The following is an 18,844-nucleotide window of genomic DNA, read 5'->3' as shown; positions in this document are numbered from 1 at the left end:
TCTTCCTCAGGAAATATCTGTAAAGCCAATATAAAAAAATAAAATAAACCTGCATTGTTCGCATTGTTGCCTGCTAGGAGTCTTCTTCCCTGCCCTCTGGTGGTGTATTTCTACGAATGTTGGTCTGTTGTTGCCACCTGTTGTTCAGCAGCATATTAAGAAAACCACTGGCAGGAATGTTTATCATCTCATGCATCCGTGAGTGAACTCACGAGCCACTAGCCAGAGGGGAGTAAAGTCATATAAACATTACCCAATTGAGCTACTTGTGGCCAAAAACTCCACAGGGTTCCTTTAAAACAACAGAAATAAAAGCAACATCACCAAGCCGCATATAAATATTCCGTCAGCTGGAGACCGTAGAATGAGTTATTTCTTCAGTGGTGCCATTTGCCAGTGAGTAAACAGCACAAATGTTTGAGTTACATATCAGACGAATTGTTCACGAAAAAATGTCTTGTTTAATCAACAAAACAAGTCTTTCCAAACAATGACTTTATTTTGAGGCTAAAAAAAACGTGCGTCATTTTTCGATCCTGCCCTTGTTTGTACCTCAGACCCGAGTTGTACACCAACATATTCTTATTTCTGTATACTGAGGGACTAAGCTGTGGTCCACAGGTGGAGCAGGAGGAGGTTGGTCCTGCATGTGGTGTCAATTACTTCCTAAAGCCAGAAGTAGGATTCCCCCTCCAGTTCCCTGTGTGGTGACTGACTGAACAGTGTGACTTCCTCGGCTGTCCCTCTATGTGTTTACAACCACCCCTTCTGATCCTGGCCCAGTTTACGAGAGGAAATATGCCTGAATGGGCTGGGAAGACTGTGGGAGGTCCCCATCCAAAGCAAAAACCTGTTTTTCCTTTTACCTTAACTGTGATTGGAGCGTTAGGGCATGTAGGAGGGAGAAGGTCGATGATCATATGTTATGATTGGAGGGTTTTATTCTGAAGGGCAAAGTGGGTATTAAAGTACCAAACCCTCAGAGACATCTCTGTCTGGCCGTCTCTTTGACATAAACAATGAACCCAACACAACTTCTTAAATTGTCTCCACGTATTCAAGGGATGCGAAAAGGGATCTACGAATGACAAAACATCGTCCGCTACGTCAAAAAGAATAGTCCATTTACATGTGTACCATCATTAATCCACTGTCAGACAGATCATAGTGCAGTATGTTCATAATATGCAATACTTTTTCCAGATGCGGGTGGCACCATCTTGCGCTTTTGACGTCATTTGTAGCCAGCGTCTGCACGGTAGTGATCCTGGTGTGGAGGTACTAGGGGACACATAAACAATATTGTGCTGGTCTGCCGTGATTTCCTTTTACCACCGAGGCCACAGTCTCAACAGCATAGCTGAGGCTGCAGAGCCACCTCAGACAGACAGAGACAGACAGACATAGAAACAAATAAAGCGAGGCAGAGATGGGTCACAGAAACAAGCTGAAGATGGGGCTAGTTTTGACTGTTTGACCTCAGTCAGCTATTTCTGCAATGACGGGTCCACATCTTTTTGTCTGCCCAGTGGTGTTTGTCAGTGTCCAACACATTAAAGCATCAAAAGTGGAAACCATTGCTAAAGAAAGAGCTGCTGACAGAAGGAAAAGAATACGGGTTAGCCCTAGGGATATTCAAAAAGGAAGTAAACTTGCAATATGCGTGTGTGCTTTTTGTGTGCAGATCGCCGCAAATTGTGCAATTTGTCGTTAAACTAAAGTGGCCTCTTAAAAGTGACGGAGGGATATGGTCAGCGAGACGTAGGATGGATGGAGAAATAGACACAAAGGACGGACAAAGAAGAGAGAGAAACAGAGCAGAGGCAAAATGCATCACCGACACATCACAAACCAGCTTGGTTCCACAACACCCTTCATTTTCAGTGTAAAAGCAGTTTTCCACCCTTACTGCGTAATTCCCAACACCATGACCTGTATTCCCCCCCGCCTCCGTCAACCCCCATCCTCCTCTCACCGTGTGTGAGACACAAATGCAGCAAGACATCAGGTGTTGCTATGGCAACAGAGGACAGCACAAGTGTGGACGGGTGCCATAGTGAATGAAAACAACAAAACACAACAAACACATAATATACACGAGTAAATTCTACATCAGCCACCTTAACTGGTTCAGCTACAGAAAACACCAGCGTTCCCGAATCAGACGAGGCAAAGGATACAAGCTGGGAGGATGGTCGTCATGGCTACTAAGCAGGAAATGGCCAGGTGACGATATTGTTTAATGACCACTTGAATGGTTGTCCTTTTTTTAACAGATTGTTTTAATCTGGAACCTTTTTTTCACTCATCCAAAAGATCCTGGCAGTCCATGTGGACCTATTCATGCTCTCTATTGTAGCCTGGGTACATGTTGCTAATACCACGTCATCCATCAAGTTAAACACTGCCATTCAGTGTTTCATCTTTCAGTTTTGCAGGGTACAGCAGAAACATGCCGAGCTCCTCATCCGTTTTTGGGCCACAGCTGTTCTCCAGGAGCTAAGTGTTGGTTACCAACAGATATGGTTCTTTTAACATACAAACCTAATTATTCCCTTTCATGCATTTAGTATCGCACCTCCATAAATCAAGTTCCTACATGTCCCAGAATACAACTCTCTAAGGACGTTTGTGATTTGCGTCAATTCAAGATAAGAGTTGGTCAAGAGAGGTTCACAGTGCACTGACTATAAAACACAATGTCCATGACGTTTGGGGTTAACAATAGGGCCGTTGACCGTATTGCCGCAGTTTTGCGTATTTTATAAATGTGATTATTAACTCTGATTATCGTTCATGGAATGTCCCGTGGCTGTGACTCACCACTCTAGCACTGTCAGCATATACACTCTACCACCCCCTACGACCAGGCTTGGCTCACACATTGTGTAACACACACAAAAAAAACATATACCCTCCTGTAACTTTCACCAGAAAACACAAAAAATGGCAGAGATGAGCTCAATCCCGTGGTAGGCATCCCATAGCGTTAACTGCGGTGATGCAGTCACTGTCACAGCCCTAGTTAACAACAATCTTTGGTTGACATGAGGAACCTCGGCTCAATTTCCAGCTACTTTAAGTTAGGAAACACAAAGTCAGATAGACCAGAGTTTTTAAATAATTCTGACTTTCCCAGTAGTCATTAGAATTTGGATGTGGACATGAACGCTATTTGCGAGTGTGAGAGTCCTATATGACATAAATGCATGGCAACATCATCTGGGTTCTTTTTTCTTGAAAGAGCCTCCAACAGTTTTCAGACAGAGTTGCACTCCTGAACTTTACCAAACTGTTCTTCATGGTGGAATATCCCCTTTAAGAAAACCTCGGACTCCTCCAAGTTAAACATATATAACAAACAAAAAATCTATTCTTTTCAATCTCATAGAGCGAATATATGCTAATTTGGAAGCTCCCCATCTTGTCTCGAGAAATCAGTGTAGTGCTAGCACATGATATTCAAGGTTTGGCAAGTTTACAGTTGCTAACATGAAGTTTTAAAAGGTTTGAGGGATTCATAAACAGGACTGGACATTAACTGGTGATGGCTTTTAGTCAGATAGGATCCCAGATATTAGACTGAATACACCAATATGTGCACCTACTCCTTGAACACCTTTCACTCTTATGGAGCAGTAATGTGTGCAAGTTACCTGAATACTGCAACAATATCACCAATGTCCAGTGAAGGAATACAGGATAACTAGTGAACCTATTTGGACAGACTTTCCAAATACGTTTGAAGCAGCTGTGAGTTTCTGTTCTGTTCTGCACGGATTTAAACCTCTAAACGAACCTACATATATAAGACTTTCTGAAAAGTATCATCCATTAATGTGAATAAAAAATCTTTACCTCGGATTACTTCAACCTTTGCACCACATGGCTGTTCATGTAGCTGTTTTATGCAGATTTATCGATAAATAACAAGCCAGGGGAATAGTGAGATACATGTTAACTGTGTTGAGTGAGTTATCTGTCCATTGTCTTCGACTCCCCATTTGAACTGGCCAGATGACGGACGAGGCAGACCCATGATCTAAACCAAACCCTAACCCTATCCAAAAACCACAGAACAGCACTCAACAAACAGAATAACCAATAGAAGCTTGTTTACAAGTTCTAGAACCTTGCGTTACTAGAGTGATAGCTCTGGAAGTTGCTAGGAGAAAAATAAAGCATGGCTGTTGGTCATCACCAGTTATAGGCCAATTTATAAAGGAGCATACTGGTTGAGGGTGTTGGTATATGTGTGTGTGTGTGTGTGTGTGTGTGTGTGTGTGTGTGTGTGTGTGTGTGTTTAAGTGTGTGTTTAAGAGGTAATTTACATCGGCCCCTAACATCACACTGGAGGACACACCGGGACTCCCTCTCTCGGTTTTAATAATACTTTGTGATTCCATCTTCTTGACGCCTGGGCAGGAGGGGGGGGGGGGGGGGGATTGTGCAAGTTCACTTGGCAGGCAGTCCAGATGCCGAACATCTGGAGAGCATTACGCGTGCAGGAGACGTGAAGCCAGGCTCGTTGCGCGGCTTGCCCCTGGATATCAAACTACGTGTCATTAACGATGGTGTGTGTGTGTGTGTGTGTGTGTGTTTCCATTTCTTGACAGGTTACTGAAAAATGTGATTCCATGCAAGGTTAATGGAGGGAGATCATCCTGATGTGACAACGTGAGGAAGAAGTAAAGAGTGACAACGGAAGAGGAGGAAGAGGAGGAGGCCTCCAGTTGCACTCAGGTTGGTGGGAAGGTCCAGTGTTGGATGGGGAAAACGCCTGTGGGCCACAAACACACAAACTGCACATCTGGATCTACTGGACATTTGGAGAAAACCTCCAGCGGCGTATAGGTCGCGGCGACGAAGCGGGGGTGCACATTGTTGCACGGCGCCCACGGTGCTTGCGTAACGTGAAAAGGTGCGTTAAAATGCAGCGGGAGGAGCAGATCGTTCTGAGGCGCCGAGGACACAGCGACAGATCCCAGAAGAAAGACGAGCGAGAAACAGAGGCTGCTCACACACTGAGGTGTCTCCAGGCTGGAGCCGTGCACAGTGTGTGAGTGTGGACTGAGCTCAGCGCTGCTGCCCTGTCGACAATACACGTCTCTCACACACAGACGAACACACACACACGCGCGCGCGCGCAAACACTCACACGTTTCTTACCTGCAATCGGTCCGTCGCTGGTTGCCACATATTCGCAGGATCGCGGTTTCTCCGTCTGTACTGCAACGTGTTCTCCTCCAGTCCTCCGGCTCACATCTGCTCGCTTCCACGGCTCCACTCTGTGTCGTCCAGTCTCCGGACTGCTCGACAATCAACGATGTGTTTGCTCCGCCTGGCTGCAGTCAAAGGGTTTACCGGCAGGTGGCGCTGCCGGCTCCCCGTGCTGTTGTGTGACGGTGAACCAAATGCTGCGTTCACGTGCTGTGGGAAAGTCCAGCCGGCAGTGCCAGGTTTGGCCTGAGCCTGAGGTGGAATTCAGCTCGCATCGCATCCACACATGACGCTGACACTGGCAGATGTGGCAAAACTGCACTCACATGCTTTACCTAATTAGTTAGTCAATAAATTTTAATATTTATGGCCCATATTCACAAATCACAACCTGCCTCATAGAGTTAAACAAGAGTGGGGGAAAACTACCCCCCCTCCTTAAAAAAAAAATCCTTTTAGCAGACAAATAAAACTGAAGAAACCTTAGTGAGAGCTGCATGTGAGGACACACAGATGTGCAATATATGTTGCTTGTAGCTGAACACGTCAAAAAGTAATAATTACAATGTTGATACATTCTGTCATGTCAGGAAGGCGACCTTCGATATTGCAAAATAAAATTTCAAAAGAATAATTGCCCTCAAATACTAACAAATCCACTTAAGTACACAAACAAAGCAGTTTAAAGGAGATATTTTCCACCAGTGTAAATTTACCCAATAGACTGAAATAAACTAAAACAAAGGGATTCAGCTGGTTATGCCAACACCGAATACAACCTCCCCTCCATAGCTCCTCCTCTTGCACAGACAGGTACATCCCTCTTCCAAAACTGACCTCATAGAATGGGCCTGGACTCTGGTTTTAGCTTCTTTAACAGGATATAAAGATGGATGACATGACTGCTCTTTCAAAAATGTTGCCAAAGCCAAAACTCCCCTGGTGGACGGCTCCCCTACAAGTCCTACACCATGCCTCCTCCTCCATTTTAGTGGATGATTCATGTCAAATCCATTTTCCTCAAATTTGGTTTCTGTAATTTTCAGGAAGTTCCTATCATACTGACCTACGTTAACATGTTCAAGTATGGTTGTAAATTTGATGCTATATGAAGACATGATTGACAGCTGAGACAGACTCACAATTGGTCGAGCTAAAGCGGCTCCATCCTCATTTGCCACCTGAGCAGACTCTGGCTTTAAACATGCAAGATGCAGCGAGTTAAAGCTACTGATGAGTTGTGATTAAAACACACACACATATGCAATTTTCATATTAAATTAATGAAAATGAATGATTTCTCAGATGGAACCCAAATGCCACCCTTATTATTATATATTGCATTTTAAAGAGCTCTCAAACTCCTCCGAATATTAGTCATGCAGACCCGTGTTGCCAGCACAGTGCAGTGAAAATGGAAATGATCACACAAATCGTGACTTAAATGACATGGCAGGCAGCACCGGTGTGACTGGTGGCAATAAAACCGTGATTAGTTCGAATGTTTCGTTCACATAATTCCCAAGTCTCTCAAAGGCAGCGGTGGAGAGCTGCCACAGTCATGCCCACAAGATCTTCAAAAACAAGTTGTAACAAAAACATTCAGTTGCTCACATCGTTTTGAGCCGTGCTCGGTTCGCAGTGACCTTGTTATCTTCCCAGTTGGGTCTGTGAATATACTCAAGGGCCATCCATTATTTTGTGGAAACTGTTGAATGAATTATTCTTATTGCTGCCAACATTTTGTTCATGTCCTAACCCTGTTTCTGACAAATAGAAAAGCACCACACAACTGCTCCGTGGATGAGGGTGCAGGCTTTGAAAGAGTCTGACCCTGCAGGGCACGTGGCAAAGACCACCAAAGACAACAATAAGCAAAGTTGAGACCCATTAGTAATGTTTGCTGTACCTGCAATGTGTGTGTGTGTGTATGTGTGTGTGCACATGTACGTATGTAGGTGTGTTGAGCAACATGACTCAGCGCTCTGTATTTAGAGATGTTTGCATGGGGAACATCTGGATAAAGCCTGAGGTCACTGAGGGTCTTCACATTCCATCAACTGTCTTTCCCACGGCTGACGCTTCAGTCTGGTGGCTATGACCTTGGAACTTTGCACAATAAGAAGACACTCTTGAGAATTAGCTTTTTTATTATTATTGTTTTTTCTAAGTTCAGCCCAAAACGTAATCCTGATTAATAGTTGACTACTACACAGTTAACGTCATGCAGCTGCAACGTAATTTACATGTCACAGTTAGCCCAATAAATCAAATTATTATTATTTAATATAAATAAAAATAACAATAAAAGAAAAGAAACTATACAATAAAAAAGAAAAAGAAACATTTTCTGACATTATCTCCATACTTATCAGTTTAAGTTGATGCTATGTGTTTTAATTATTGGGGCTGAGTATTGGACCAGAGTTGAAAACAACACACCAGAGTTGAAAACAACACATGGTAAATCTAAATTAAACCATAAAGACAGTTATTATTTTTCAAATGTATTCTACACTTTCCAGTGTTTAGACAATATTAAGATATTTTTGTTTCACATTTTAATGCAACAAACTATCCGGACGTATGAATTATCATACACAGAGGATGAAGCCTTCCTGTAGCAGCTGCAGGATCAATTCTGAGCTGGTCCTTTGTTGAATGTCTTACCCACAATAAAGGCAAAATAGCCCCCCCCCCCCAAATAAAAATTATAATAATTAAAATCACATTTCTCTCTATCATACCAAAACTTCCATTGAAAACTCTCAACACCCTTGTGCATGCTAAAAAGTGGAGTGACAGTTTGTTAGGTTAGGATCTTGCTTGTGTGATGAGTATGTACAGTTTATGTGGGTGGAAGTATTACCTGAGATGAGAATGACATGTGCCTGTACAGTACTTGTGGATGAGCAACCAGAACAGGGTCTAATTTTGATTCCCTAATCAAATGTTGATGTTGTTGTAGGTTGGAAATATTGAATGCACTGTATTTAAACCCTCATTTTCCCAATAAATATAATAATAATACAAATCTTGCCTGCAGCTTTGGTTGATTTATTGATTGATACTTCTACATTCGTACAAATGCAATTTTAGCCTCACTTAGAAAAAGCAGGTACCACAACTTGATGTCGTTGTCGATGACAAGAAACAATAGAGTTTTCACCAGAATCCACACAAGACACCGGGAGAGTTACTGTAGTCTAAGTTCACTTGATTCTTTATTGTTTATATCATTCAACATAGATAATAGGTAATCATGTGGTTGCTGTGTTTAAAATGAGAGAAAGAAAATATTAGAGGATCAGCTGAACATATCGGTAAAACATCTCTTGACCTTGGGGGGGAAACAACACAGCTGCACAGAGTTTTCCATTGGTAGAACACAGAAGCACAAATATTCTGGAGTAGATATCATCCTTCTTCCTCCTCTTCCTCCTCCCCTTCCTCCACTCCAACAGAGAAACTGTCATCCAGAAACTATTCAACACTGTCAATACTAGAGGTGAATTTGTACATTTGGGATCAACAGGTGGACTGAGTAAAACCCACTATGTGTCTGTGCACTGAGAAATATACCTACACTACCTATTATCCTAAATATCACTGAAGTACATACAGTGATATTGGCAGGGTCACAATACTCCAGTAAACCCACTTTCTTTACTATTCGTACACTTGCATGTAAATAACAGGACAATACTGTGTGTATTAAAAATAAGGAAAATTCAGTGCCTATAGCATTTTATAGATGTATTTGATCTACTGACAACAAATGAAATATTTGGCACAATCTCGAAAGAGAAAAATACAATGCAATGAAAAAAAAAAAAAACATAACAACAAACAATCAAGTACAAAAGATTTTGAAATAATGCAGAGAACATCAAATCTAACCATGCACGAAGTAAGGCAACCTACAGCAGAAGTTTATTGTAGATATAGAAAAAAGATACAGTTTATGCACCCGTGAGCAGTGCACCTATTTCTACAACACCTGTAAGAACTGTTGTCAGAGCTGTCGCAGTTTAACGCTAAGAAATGTGGGCCCCTGTGTTTCTGGCTCCACCCACACACAGAGGTTAGATGTCGTGGCGCCCGTCATCAATAACTTATAATGTAAAGAATGCTCTTATGCTACAATAAAGCCTTATTGTGGACTGTGACAGGAAAATAGACGTATCAAATTCCAGATTTCTTTTTTTTTTTAAACTACAGAGTATGTTTTTTTTGGTGTTTTTTTTACATTCAATTTAATTTAGTTGTTTCTTTCCATAAGAAATAGTTAAATACTTTATACTGACTTCCATTATGCATGTGTGTGTGTGTGTGTTTGTGTGTGTGTGTGTGCAGTCGTATGTGGTTGTGTTTTACAAATCCTTCGTCTTGATGAGGGTAACCAACGGCTTGTCATCAGGACTGTAGTCTTCGTAGGCGATGGGGGTGGCATCGTACATGGCAGGCCGGGCCTTCTTACCGAATCTAATGAGAAAGCATCGACACCAACAGTGCATCAGATACGATTTTTGCAATATTAGTGAATCGGTAAAGTCAGATTATTATAAAATAAAGTAAAAATGTATGCAACAGAGGACAAGATATCCTGAATGTCTGCTTAAATACCACTGGATACTACATTCTACGTGCTATCGGTAGACACACCACCTTGTTACACAGACCTCAAAGTTAAACCACAGACCAAATACACAGATGGACGACATGACAGCTCCCCAAAAGTGAAGCCTAATCATCTCGATAGCCACATATAGGCTGGCTGCTGTATCTGTCATAAATACTGCCTCTCCATGTTAGTGGTTGGAGTTACAAATCAAATAGAGTTTTCTCAAAGATGGTTTCTGATATTTTAAGTAGTTAAAAATCACACTGATGTATTTCCAAGTGTGACTTTTTTGGATAGGTTTGGTTTTTAATCAGTCAAACGTGATGGTCAAGCGCGTGTATCGGCAGGACAGCTCCAAAAACACCGGCTCCAAATGTGCAAGTTGACAGCGTTCCTATCTGGGACACTTTGGCTTCATTTCAGTGGGAGGCAGTGCAGATGCATCATCTTTATAAACAGTCCGTGGTTCAGACTGTGCTGTCGACTAACAAACTGACCTTTGAGAGTACCATCCGAGTGAAAGACAAGTAATCATGAATTCACATTATTATAATGTACCAATTTTTACACAATGAGAATACATAAATAACACCAAACAACACCAGACATTTATACCCAAAGTGTGCCACCACTGTTCCGTGACAACACTTAAGGTTTGTATACAAGTCCTGTGACTGACCTGGCGTGGCGGATGGAGGCGATGGCGTTGCTGAACTCGCTGTCGATGCTGCGGCAGTTGTAGAACTCCTGGTAGGCGTGGCGAGACGAGCCCTGGTACTCGATGCGGCTGATGCGGCAGATGCCCACGATGAGGATGATCAGCATGAGGACGAAGGCCACGCACAGCGCCCCGATGATGATGTAGAGGGAGTGTCGTGGCATGTTGGTCAGAGTGTCCTCAGTGTGTGCTGGCTTCCACTGCAGGTCTGAACACACACACACACACACACACACAAACATCCAGCTTTCCACAGGTCTCAGTTTAGATCAATAGCTGGGTGGATCATTTCTGACAGGATGACTCACGGATCTCGCAGTTGGGCCCCACCCACCCAGGTGGACAGTGACAGGTGAAGCCATTTGATTGGTCAGTGCAGGTGCCTCCATGGTGACAAGGGTTGCTCTCGCAGTCGTTGACGTCGACCTCGCATTCCTCCCCTGAGGGGACAGGAAGGGTTGAGTTCAGTTACAACGCGTGCAAGAATTGTGACAAATTGCAGAATGGTAATGGGGCGCTATTATTTTGCCAAATAAATATTTGTGGAATCAGATGCTCAACTCTGATCTTTCTAGTTTTTCTATTTATTGAATCCTTTTTGGAAAATCAACAACAGGCAGCTGATCTATTGGTTGTCAGGCTGAGTAATTAAGTGGCTGAGCTTACCCAGGTATCCAGGAGGGCAGGCACAGGAGGCGTTGAGTCCCGTGCTCTCACATCGGCCTCCGTTCTGGCAACGCACATTCAGACATGGATCCTGGTAGATTTCACAGTGTCTACCTGTACACACATATTTTGTCACAAAAACCATGAATTATGTTTCAACAGGCTAGTTTTCTTCACAATGTCCATCTTGCATTAGTCCCTCCATAGTACGACTGATTATGGAGTGTTAAAAGGCGTGAGAATCCAAGTGAGTCATTAGAATCCCTGCTTTAGCCTGCAGGGGCAGTGCTGAGTACAGACATTGACACACACACACTTGTAGCTACAACTTTTATATAAGACTCAAGAAATCAGGTCGAGATGATAAAGTCCATTTGATTGTTGAAGTAATTCTTTCTTCAGTTTGTAACAAATCAGGGTCTTAGCCGTGAATTTAGTATAATTTAAAGTATGACCTTCAAAATGTCCCTTGTTAGTGAATGTGTATTGAATACCAGGTCCACTGTTGGATTGGTACCCAAGTGCACACACACACACACACACACAAATACTGTGAAGCTGGAACGTGTCTAAAACTAAGAATAATCACACACATTCATTCACACCCACACATACCTTCAAACTGTGGTGTGCAGACACACTCGTAGGCGTTGATGAGGTCCTTGCAGGTGGCGTAGTTCTGGCAGGGGGCCGACAGACACTCATTGTACTCCTCCTCACAGTACAAGCCATGGTAGCCTAATGCAGACACAGAACAGAATCAATATTAATAATGATCTCACATCACGCAGCATGTGATTCTACTGCATTGTCGGTGCAAACCATCAGAGAATCAACATTTATTGATCAGGGAAAGGTTGGGCTGAATGTTTGTGTCTTATTAGCTGTGATTAGCAGTTGGTTCCATTGATTCTGATGGATTTAAGAAATTCATCTGAGGATGAACAGTGCACGATAAACCTGCAAATACAATGTAGTTTAGTTCAGTTAGAGACAGAGATCTGATTCTGAGAAAATCCATTTAGTTATGCATGTGCTATACAGTAAACACATGTGTACAGTAGCACGTTGTTCAAATCCACTATTACATGCAGCAGCAGCAGCAATAGACTGGGTGAATGTGGTTATAACTGATTAAAAGATCATTGTACTACACAGCCACCACCTACTCAGGAAATCAGAATTTATTACAAATTACATCATTCTTTAACCAGCTCTTTTCCTCTATTTCACAGTTCGCACTGCAGTGACATTGCAGTGCAACCATCACATTTGTCTATGATGGTGTCAAGAGTTTTTTATCTGCAGCCTCTTGGTCATGCATTAACCTGAATGAGTTACATGTTCCTAATCTATTATTTCCCTTGAATGTGATCTGAATTAAATGTGATATAAATATGATATCAGCTCCCACATTCATTTTTGATGCATGTGAGTCATGAGCCACTGAAAAAAAAATCTGACTTAAATGCACAAAACAACACAGAAGCTGAAAGTCCGACACACGTCTCGATCTTTGGATATTCTGATTAAACTTTAACAGCCATAAGTTAAAGAGGACCTGTCCTGAGTTTCGATGGCATTGGACATGAGGTCAAATGACATGCAGTGCTCTGTGTTTTCCATGGGATGGCAGCTGTGTACTGAAGCAGAATACGCCTGCATCGTCTGGAAACATGGTCAGTGCAGGAGGAGCAGACGAGCGTGCCTCTTCTGTTCTACCTCAAAGAACAAAGTGTGTTGAAAAGAAGATATGGCAAAGCTGAGTGCATGTATTTTATTTGCACTCCTACAGTTTGTAGCTACTTATGCGGTCAATTTCAATTTCAATTTCAATCATTAGTAATCATTCTGACACATAGCTGTAAAGTTTGTCAATGCATTGATCTAACATTCCAGTCAGAAATGTTCCACCATCTACAACTGAGGGACCCAAGACCAGCAGGGGGCCGATGTCTCTCGAGTCCGCCCATGGCTAGTAAGACAACATGTTTTCATTAGCTCCCTCTTTACCTGACTGACTGTCTCAGCTGGGTCCCAGCACTCACAAAGTTTCAACAAAGCCTCCCCGGGCCACAGCTGATGTGTGTTTGAGGAAGGAGAGGGAGTGGGGGGAATTTATTAGGAGCCCGGTTGGAGCCTCTGGGGTCCACTCTGTGAAATGCCAGAGAAATGTCAAGTGCCTTTCCAAGACTGCATTCTGCGTCCTGGCAGCCTCTCATGTGAGCTGGATTACAGCAAAGTGGAGGACGGATCCTTCTACATATCAGCTCCCCGGCGGCTTTTCCTGTCAGACAACCAGCGGGCATTTACACAACCCATACACACCGTCGTCCTCACACCTACACAAGGCAAGACAGGCGCACAAACTATTGTGGTCCTGTGGTCACAAACACACACCAGATGCAAATGTTCACACCCAGGATGCACACACACAAACACATTCACTCGTACCTCAGACACCGGCTGGCATCCTGATGAGGTGGAGAAAAGGTCACCGTTGCACCACAACACTGTGTGAATGTGTGTGTTCGCCGTAATGTCTGCGATGCTAATTACGAAGTACCAATTTCACCGATCCCATTAGACAGGGCTGTCTGAGTAGAGACATTGGATTGGATGGCAGCATCTGCCCAATGAACATCGTCATAAACACAGAGCCACGCATACACACACATGTGCAAACACACACACACACACACACACACACACACACACACACACACACACACACACACACACACAAACACACACACACAAAGCCTCACAACGGGAACCAGACAGCAGAAGATGAGAGAGAGAGAGAGAGGGAAATGAGGTGAGGCAAATGGCAGGAAGATAAAGACAAGGAAGGACAAAAGGACAGGCATGAAAAAAAATGAAAGTAATGCAAAATAGACAAACAAAATGAGAGCGAGGATGAGGTGAGAATAAAATGTCATATATCTGAATAATTAGAAAACAGTGAACAGCTGTTCTTAGTGAAAGCGTCTGAATAAACACGAAGAATGTGAAGTCTGGAGGAAGGATTATTCCGTTAAGCAAAAAATCTTGTAAGTCCAAATATTTTTCGAGGTTTGGATATAAAGAAAATGTCAATGTAGAGATTAAACTCTGAAGGTACAATAAAAATACCAGAACAACCAATAATTTCAATGTTAAATGCACAATATGTCACTTTGGCCACAAGGAGTCTCTCTATCAAAACAAAAGACCTAGTTTGGGATCATGGGAGTTGTTGTCTTCACCATCTGCATTACCATGTCGTGAAGCAGTAGCCATGAAGGAAACAGATGCATTGATCGAGACTGGTACTTGCTACATTTGACTGACAGATGGTATAAAGTGAGGGACCGGGACAGGCGGAAGGTCGAATCAGTTATTTGGGCCACAGGGAGAGTCATCTATCAGCGTCCCAGCAAGATAATTGCGAGACGATGGATAATGATAAGTCATCATTCCACTCAATTGATTCCATCATAGGAGCATCAGCACCAGGGCTCCAATCATCACGCTCTAAAAATAACTCATCAGTCCGACTCTATTTACTGGTACTCAGAGCCTGGGTCAGTGCTACAAGTTACTTTCCTTTTTATCACTCACCTAGGTGCACATTGTAAAATCTGATTTATTGTGGTGATAGAGACAATGTGAACATTCAGCAGGTTTATAATTGCAACAGAAGGATTTCAGAATGAGCGAGCACAGCCCAGAGGGTCCAGGAGTACTGATCTTAAAGCCACAGCTTGTAATGAGTGTTTCTTGTTAGAAGTCTAAGGCCCAGGATTTTCTTAATCAAATGTAAGCGTAGGTAGCTGGATGCATCGTGCACATTATCATTCACATACTTAGGCTGGTATCACCCGTGTTGGTGGAATAACTCCACTAAACCAGCACCTTAGCATATTTGCACTATTGCATATAATTGAACTACTGTTTTCTTTTCTTCAGGTGTATATATATATTGAGATATATATATTTTATTTTCTATTTAAAAATTTTGACATTCTATTTTATATTATTTTATTCAATATTTTTTTTTGCTTGTAATATTCTGAGCATTGCTATAAGAGCGCCTGTGACCCGAGAATTGCATTGCCAGCGACTGCTTAATGTAATAGTTGTACATTTGTCCAAAAACATTTGCCACTAAACCAAGATAACATAACATAAACAAAGATGGCAACACTCGAGAGCATCAACATTTGGCTAGTGTTAACATCAAGACAAAAAGTAATTTGTAGGTGGTATTTCTGACACATTATGGAAACGGCTTTATTTATCTCGTTCTACCAATGTGGCTCTGCTATTTCTGACGCTGATAACCGGCCCACCAAACCCGCCAAGGACTCGCTACTGCCCGACCTTCATGTATTGCCTCATATTGCCTCTTGCATACAAAATGTGGAATTTCTGAGGACGTGCACAACATAAGCAACAAACAGAAACAGGATACACGGAGCAGGCATCGTGCGTGCACAGGCGCGGCGCGTCCCATTGGGCAAGTCAGGCAGTTGCCCAGGGCCTCGGCCACCAGGGGGCCTCGTCTTATTTATGATTTTTTTCTTTATTTTTCAAATAAATCACTCCTCATGTCTCCTTCATTCAATATGAACCCAATAGCAAGACAGGCTTCATCGTACTTTCTTTTCAACTTGGTTTTTGAACACTGTGTCTTGTTTGTCACTGACCGGCTGCTTAACAGGAACGAGCTCTGATCTCACTCTGTGTCTCTGAGCGAATGTGAGAGGGCGGAGCCCCGGGGCCTGTGTGTGTGTGTGATGTCTGGGGACACACACGCAGACACTCGCCCGCACAACACTGTGCAGCAGACCTGGGCATTGTACGGCCCCCGGGCCGCATCCGGCCCTTTGGCTGTCTGTGACCGGCCCGCGTGAGGTCAACGGAATATTAGGAATCAGACGTTAATAAGTGAACATCATGCAGAGAATACAACAACATTTCTTTTATTTTGAAGGTGCCTTTTTTAACATTTACCTGACGTACATCCTGAATGCCGCGAGCGGATGATGTATTGGCGAACGGAGTTAAGAAGAGATGTGAGTTAGCTGTTAGCCCGCAAACATGTCAGCCCACGTTAAGAGAAGAAAGATAGAGTTTTTAACAGACATGGACTGCTAAGTATTTATTTACTGAAGTCAAAGGGAAAGCCGTGTGCTTAGTTTGTGGAGAAAAGATCGCTGTTTTTAAGGATTACAATTTGAACCGCCATTACGAGACAAAGCACAGAGAGACTCTTACGGACGGACCGTAACGAGAAGGATCGAGGACATCGGTCATGAAAAACCTGGAAAAGTCATGGAATTGTTAAATGTTTATTTTCCAGTCCTGGAAAAGTGCTTGAAAAAAATCCCAAAAGTTTTGGAGAAGTCATGGAGATTTGTTATATTCATATTTTCATGTCGTTCATTTACGCTGAGTTTTAATTAATTCAAATGCTTTTAAAAGAAATACGCTCAAATTATAAGCAGGCATACTATCTCATACTAATTGAAATGTTCGGTGGGGAAGCAGGTGAGATAATGCACTATGCCAGGGAAGTGTAGATTTAACCATGCTTGGCTACAAATGGAAAAGTACATGCCATGTGTTACAACAGACGTCAATCAAACTATTGTCTCACTCATTTGTGTAATTCAAGGTTTACTGTATCCTTTGAAATTCTCATTGTTAGCTTAAATACTAAATTTAGTCTCTTTTGCATGTATACAGTGAGATCTCACAAAATGTTTGGTCATGGAAAGTTGGTTTAAAGATATTGAAAGTCATGGAAAAGTCATGGAAATCCATGGGTTAAAAATGTGTATGAACCCTGTGTATTATACATCAGGAGGTGTTGTGTAAGTCAGTGCCAAAAATGAATCATGTTACTGATGTTGTAACTAAATTAGTTAACTTTATCAGGGCAGGAGCTGAATCACAGACAGTTTGTTGCACTTTTGGAGGAGCATGAGACTGAACATGGGGACATAGGCTCCCACACAGCTGTCAGATGGCTCAGTCTGGACAAAGTGCTTAAAACAGTATGGGACCTGAGAGCAGAGATTCAAGAGTTTTGTGAAAAGAAAGGCAAGGACAGCCCAGAGCTCTCAGATGCAGACTGGATGGAAGATGAGGTAAATAGAGAGTTTAATTCTGCGTGGACAGATTCATTTGCTTTCACTGCCAACGATGCAACGATGCAGGTGTATGACAATTCACCATACATTGTCATACACCTGTATGCTTGATATGTGGCGAGGAATTAGCAAACAATAAGAAATGTCATGTTGGAAGACATTTCCAGAGTGAGCACACAGCATCTGCTGAAAAGTACCAAGCTGGAGATGAGCAAAAAAAGCAGAGTTCTGTGTTTCATTTAATTCAAAGTAGGCCTACACATGTATTATGTTCTCCTCTTCATAAGAGTTTGGTGTTTTCCTTTTTTGTAACAGGTTAAAATAGCAGTTAAACTGTTTTTTTATTGTCGTTCTATAATTTGATAAATGCAACAAACTATAGTTTTTATATATATTGTATAACTATATATATAACTTTATAACCTGTGTTATCAAATATTTGTTTGGCTCCAGGCAGATTTAATTTGGGGGAAGAGGGGGCAAAATTGCTCTTTCGATACTAAAGGTTGACTACCCCTGGGTTAGTATGACACAAACACTAACTCACTCACTCACATGTCTCCCTTTCTAACACACACTCACACACACAAGTCTCCATTTCACACACACTTATTTAATCACTTTCTCTCTCTTTCTCTTTGTCTCTCTCTCTCTCACACACATACACACACACATAGTCAAAATAGATGGGTTAGGGTTAACCCTAACCCTAACCCTTTTTTTTGGGGGGGGGGGGCCTCAAAATTGTTCTTTGCCCAGGGCCTCCAATTAGCCAGAACCGCCCCTGTGCGTGCACATAGATGACGGCAAGTATATCACAGGCATAAGAGCTCAGTCGTTCTGATTATGTTTGTTCAATTCATTCTTGACTATGAACATTTACTGCAACTTAACTGCAACTCAAACTTAACTTACTCAGCTTTTCCGGAAACTTTCTACATTAGTCAGGTGAAGCTTGAGATAATTTTTTATCTGACCTCTATCTGACTTTGGCTTAATTGAACTGACGCTCACAGTGCAGCAAGAAGTCGACAACACCCACAGTCAAAATCAGTGATGACATGAAAGTGCAGCTCACCTGGGACACACAGACACCTGTAGCTGTTGCCTGTGCTGCGGCAGACACCGTGGGCGCAGGGGTTCAGGGCGCAGAAGTCCACCAGCTGGGCGCACGTTGGGCCGGTGAAGCCTGCTGTGCAGCTGCAGCCGAACCCAAGGGGGCCGGGGCCCTGGGCGTAGCACGTCCCGTTATTGTGACAGGGGCCGGAGGCGCATGGATCAACCTTCTGCTCACATGTAGCGCCCTGGTAACCTGCAAGAGGAGTAAGATAGACCATCAGATAAATGTACAGATTATTGCTAATTTTATAAAACTTAACTGGCCCTGCACTCAAATACCATTCAGATTTATGACCAGGTCCTTCCCCTCTAAACCACTAAATCACAGGTCTCATTTTGTAGTAAAGGGTGACCAAG

At 42.6% G+C, this 18,844-nt stretch overlaps 2 protein-coding genes across 2 annotated transcripts in view; both read right to left on the bottom strand.

Moving 5' to 3' along the window:
- The window catches only part of pid1 (phosphotyrosine interaction domain containing 1), a 29,056-nt gene extending 23,711 nt beyond the window's left edge, over positions 1-5,345 (bottom strand). Inside the window, exon 1 of the mRNA XM_053423334.1 lies at positions 5,170-5,345. Coding sequence (XP_053279309.1) covers positions 5,170-5,199 — 30 coding nt within the window. The 5' untranslated portion in view covers positions 5,200-5,345. The remainder of the gene's footprint in view (positions 1-5,169) is intronic.
- A 4,248-nt stretch (positions 5,346-9,593) lies between these two features.
- dner (delta/notch-like EGF repeat containing) overlaps positions 9,594-18,844 on the bottom strand; it is a 53,691-nt gene continuing 44,440 nt past the window's right edge. The window contains exons 9-14 of the mRNA XM_053422105.1: positions 18,447-18,680; positions 11,844-11,966; positions 11,229-11,342; positions 10,871-11,002; positions 10,524-10,770; positions 9,594-9,705 (exon numbers count right to left, since the gene is read on the bottom strand). Of these exons, the coding sequence (XP_053278080.1) occupies positions 9,594-9,705; positions 10,524-10,770; positions 10,871-11,002; positions 11,229-11,342; positions 11,844-11,966; positions 18,447-18,680 (962 nt within the window). The remainder of the gene's footprint in view (positions 9,706-10,523; positions 10,771-10,870; positions 11,003-11,228; positions 11,343-11,843; positions 11,967-18,446; positions 18,681-18,844) is intronic.

Source organism: Pleuronectes platessa, chromosome 5, assembly GCF_947347685.1.
Source record: "Pleuronectes platessa chromosome 5, fPlePla1.1, whole genome shotgun sequence".
In the NCBI taxonomy this organism is placed as follows: Eukaryota; Metazoa; Chordata; class Actinopteri; order Pleuronectiformes; family Pleuronectidae; genus Pleuronectes; species Pleuronectes platessa.
Note: the sequence above shows the minus strand (reverse complement) of the source record. Positions and strands in the feature narration are given on the sequence as shown.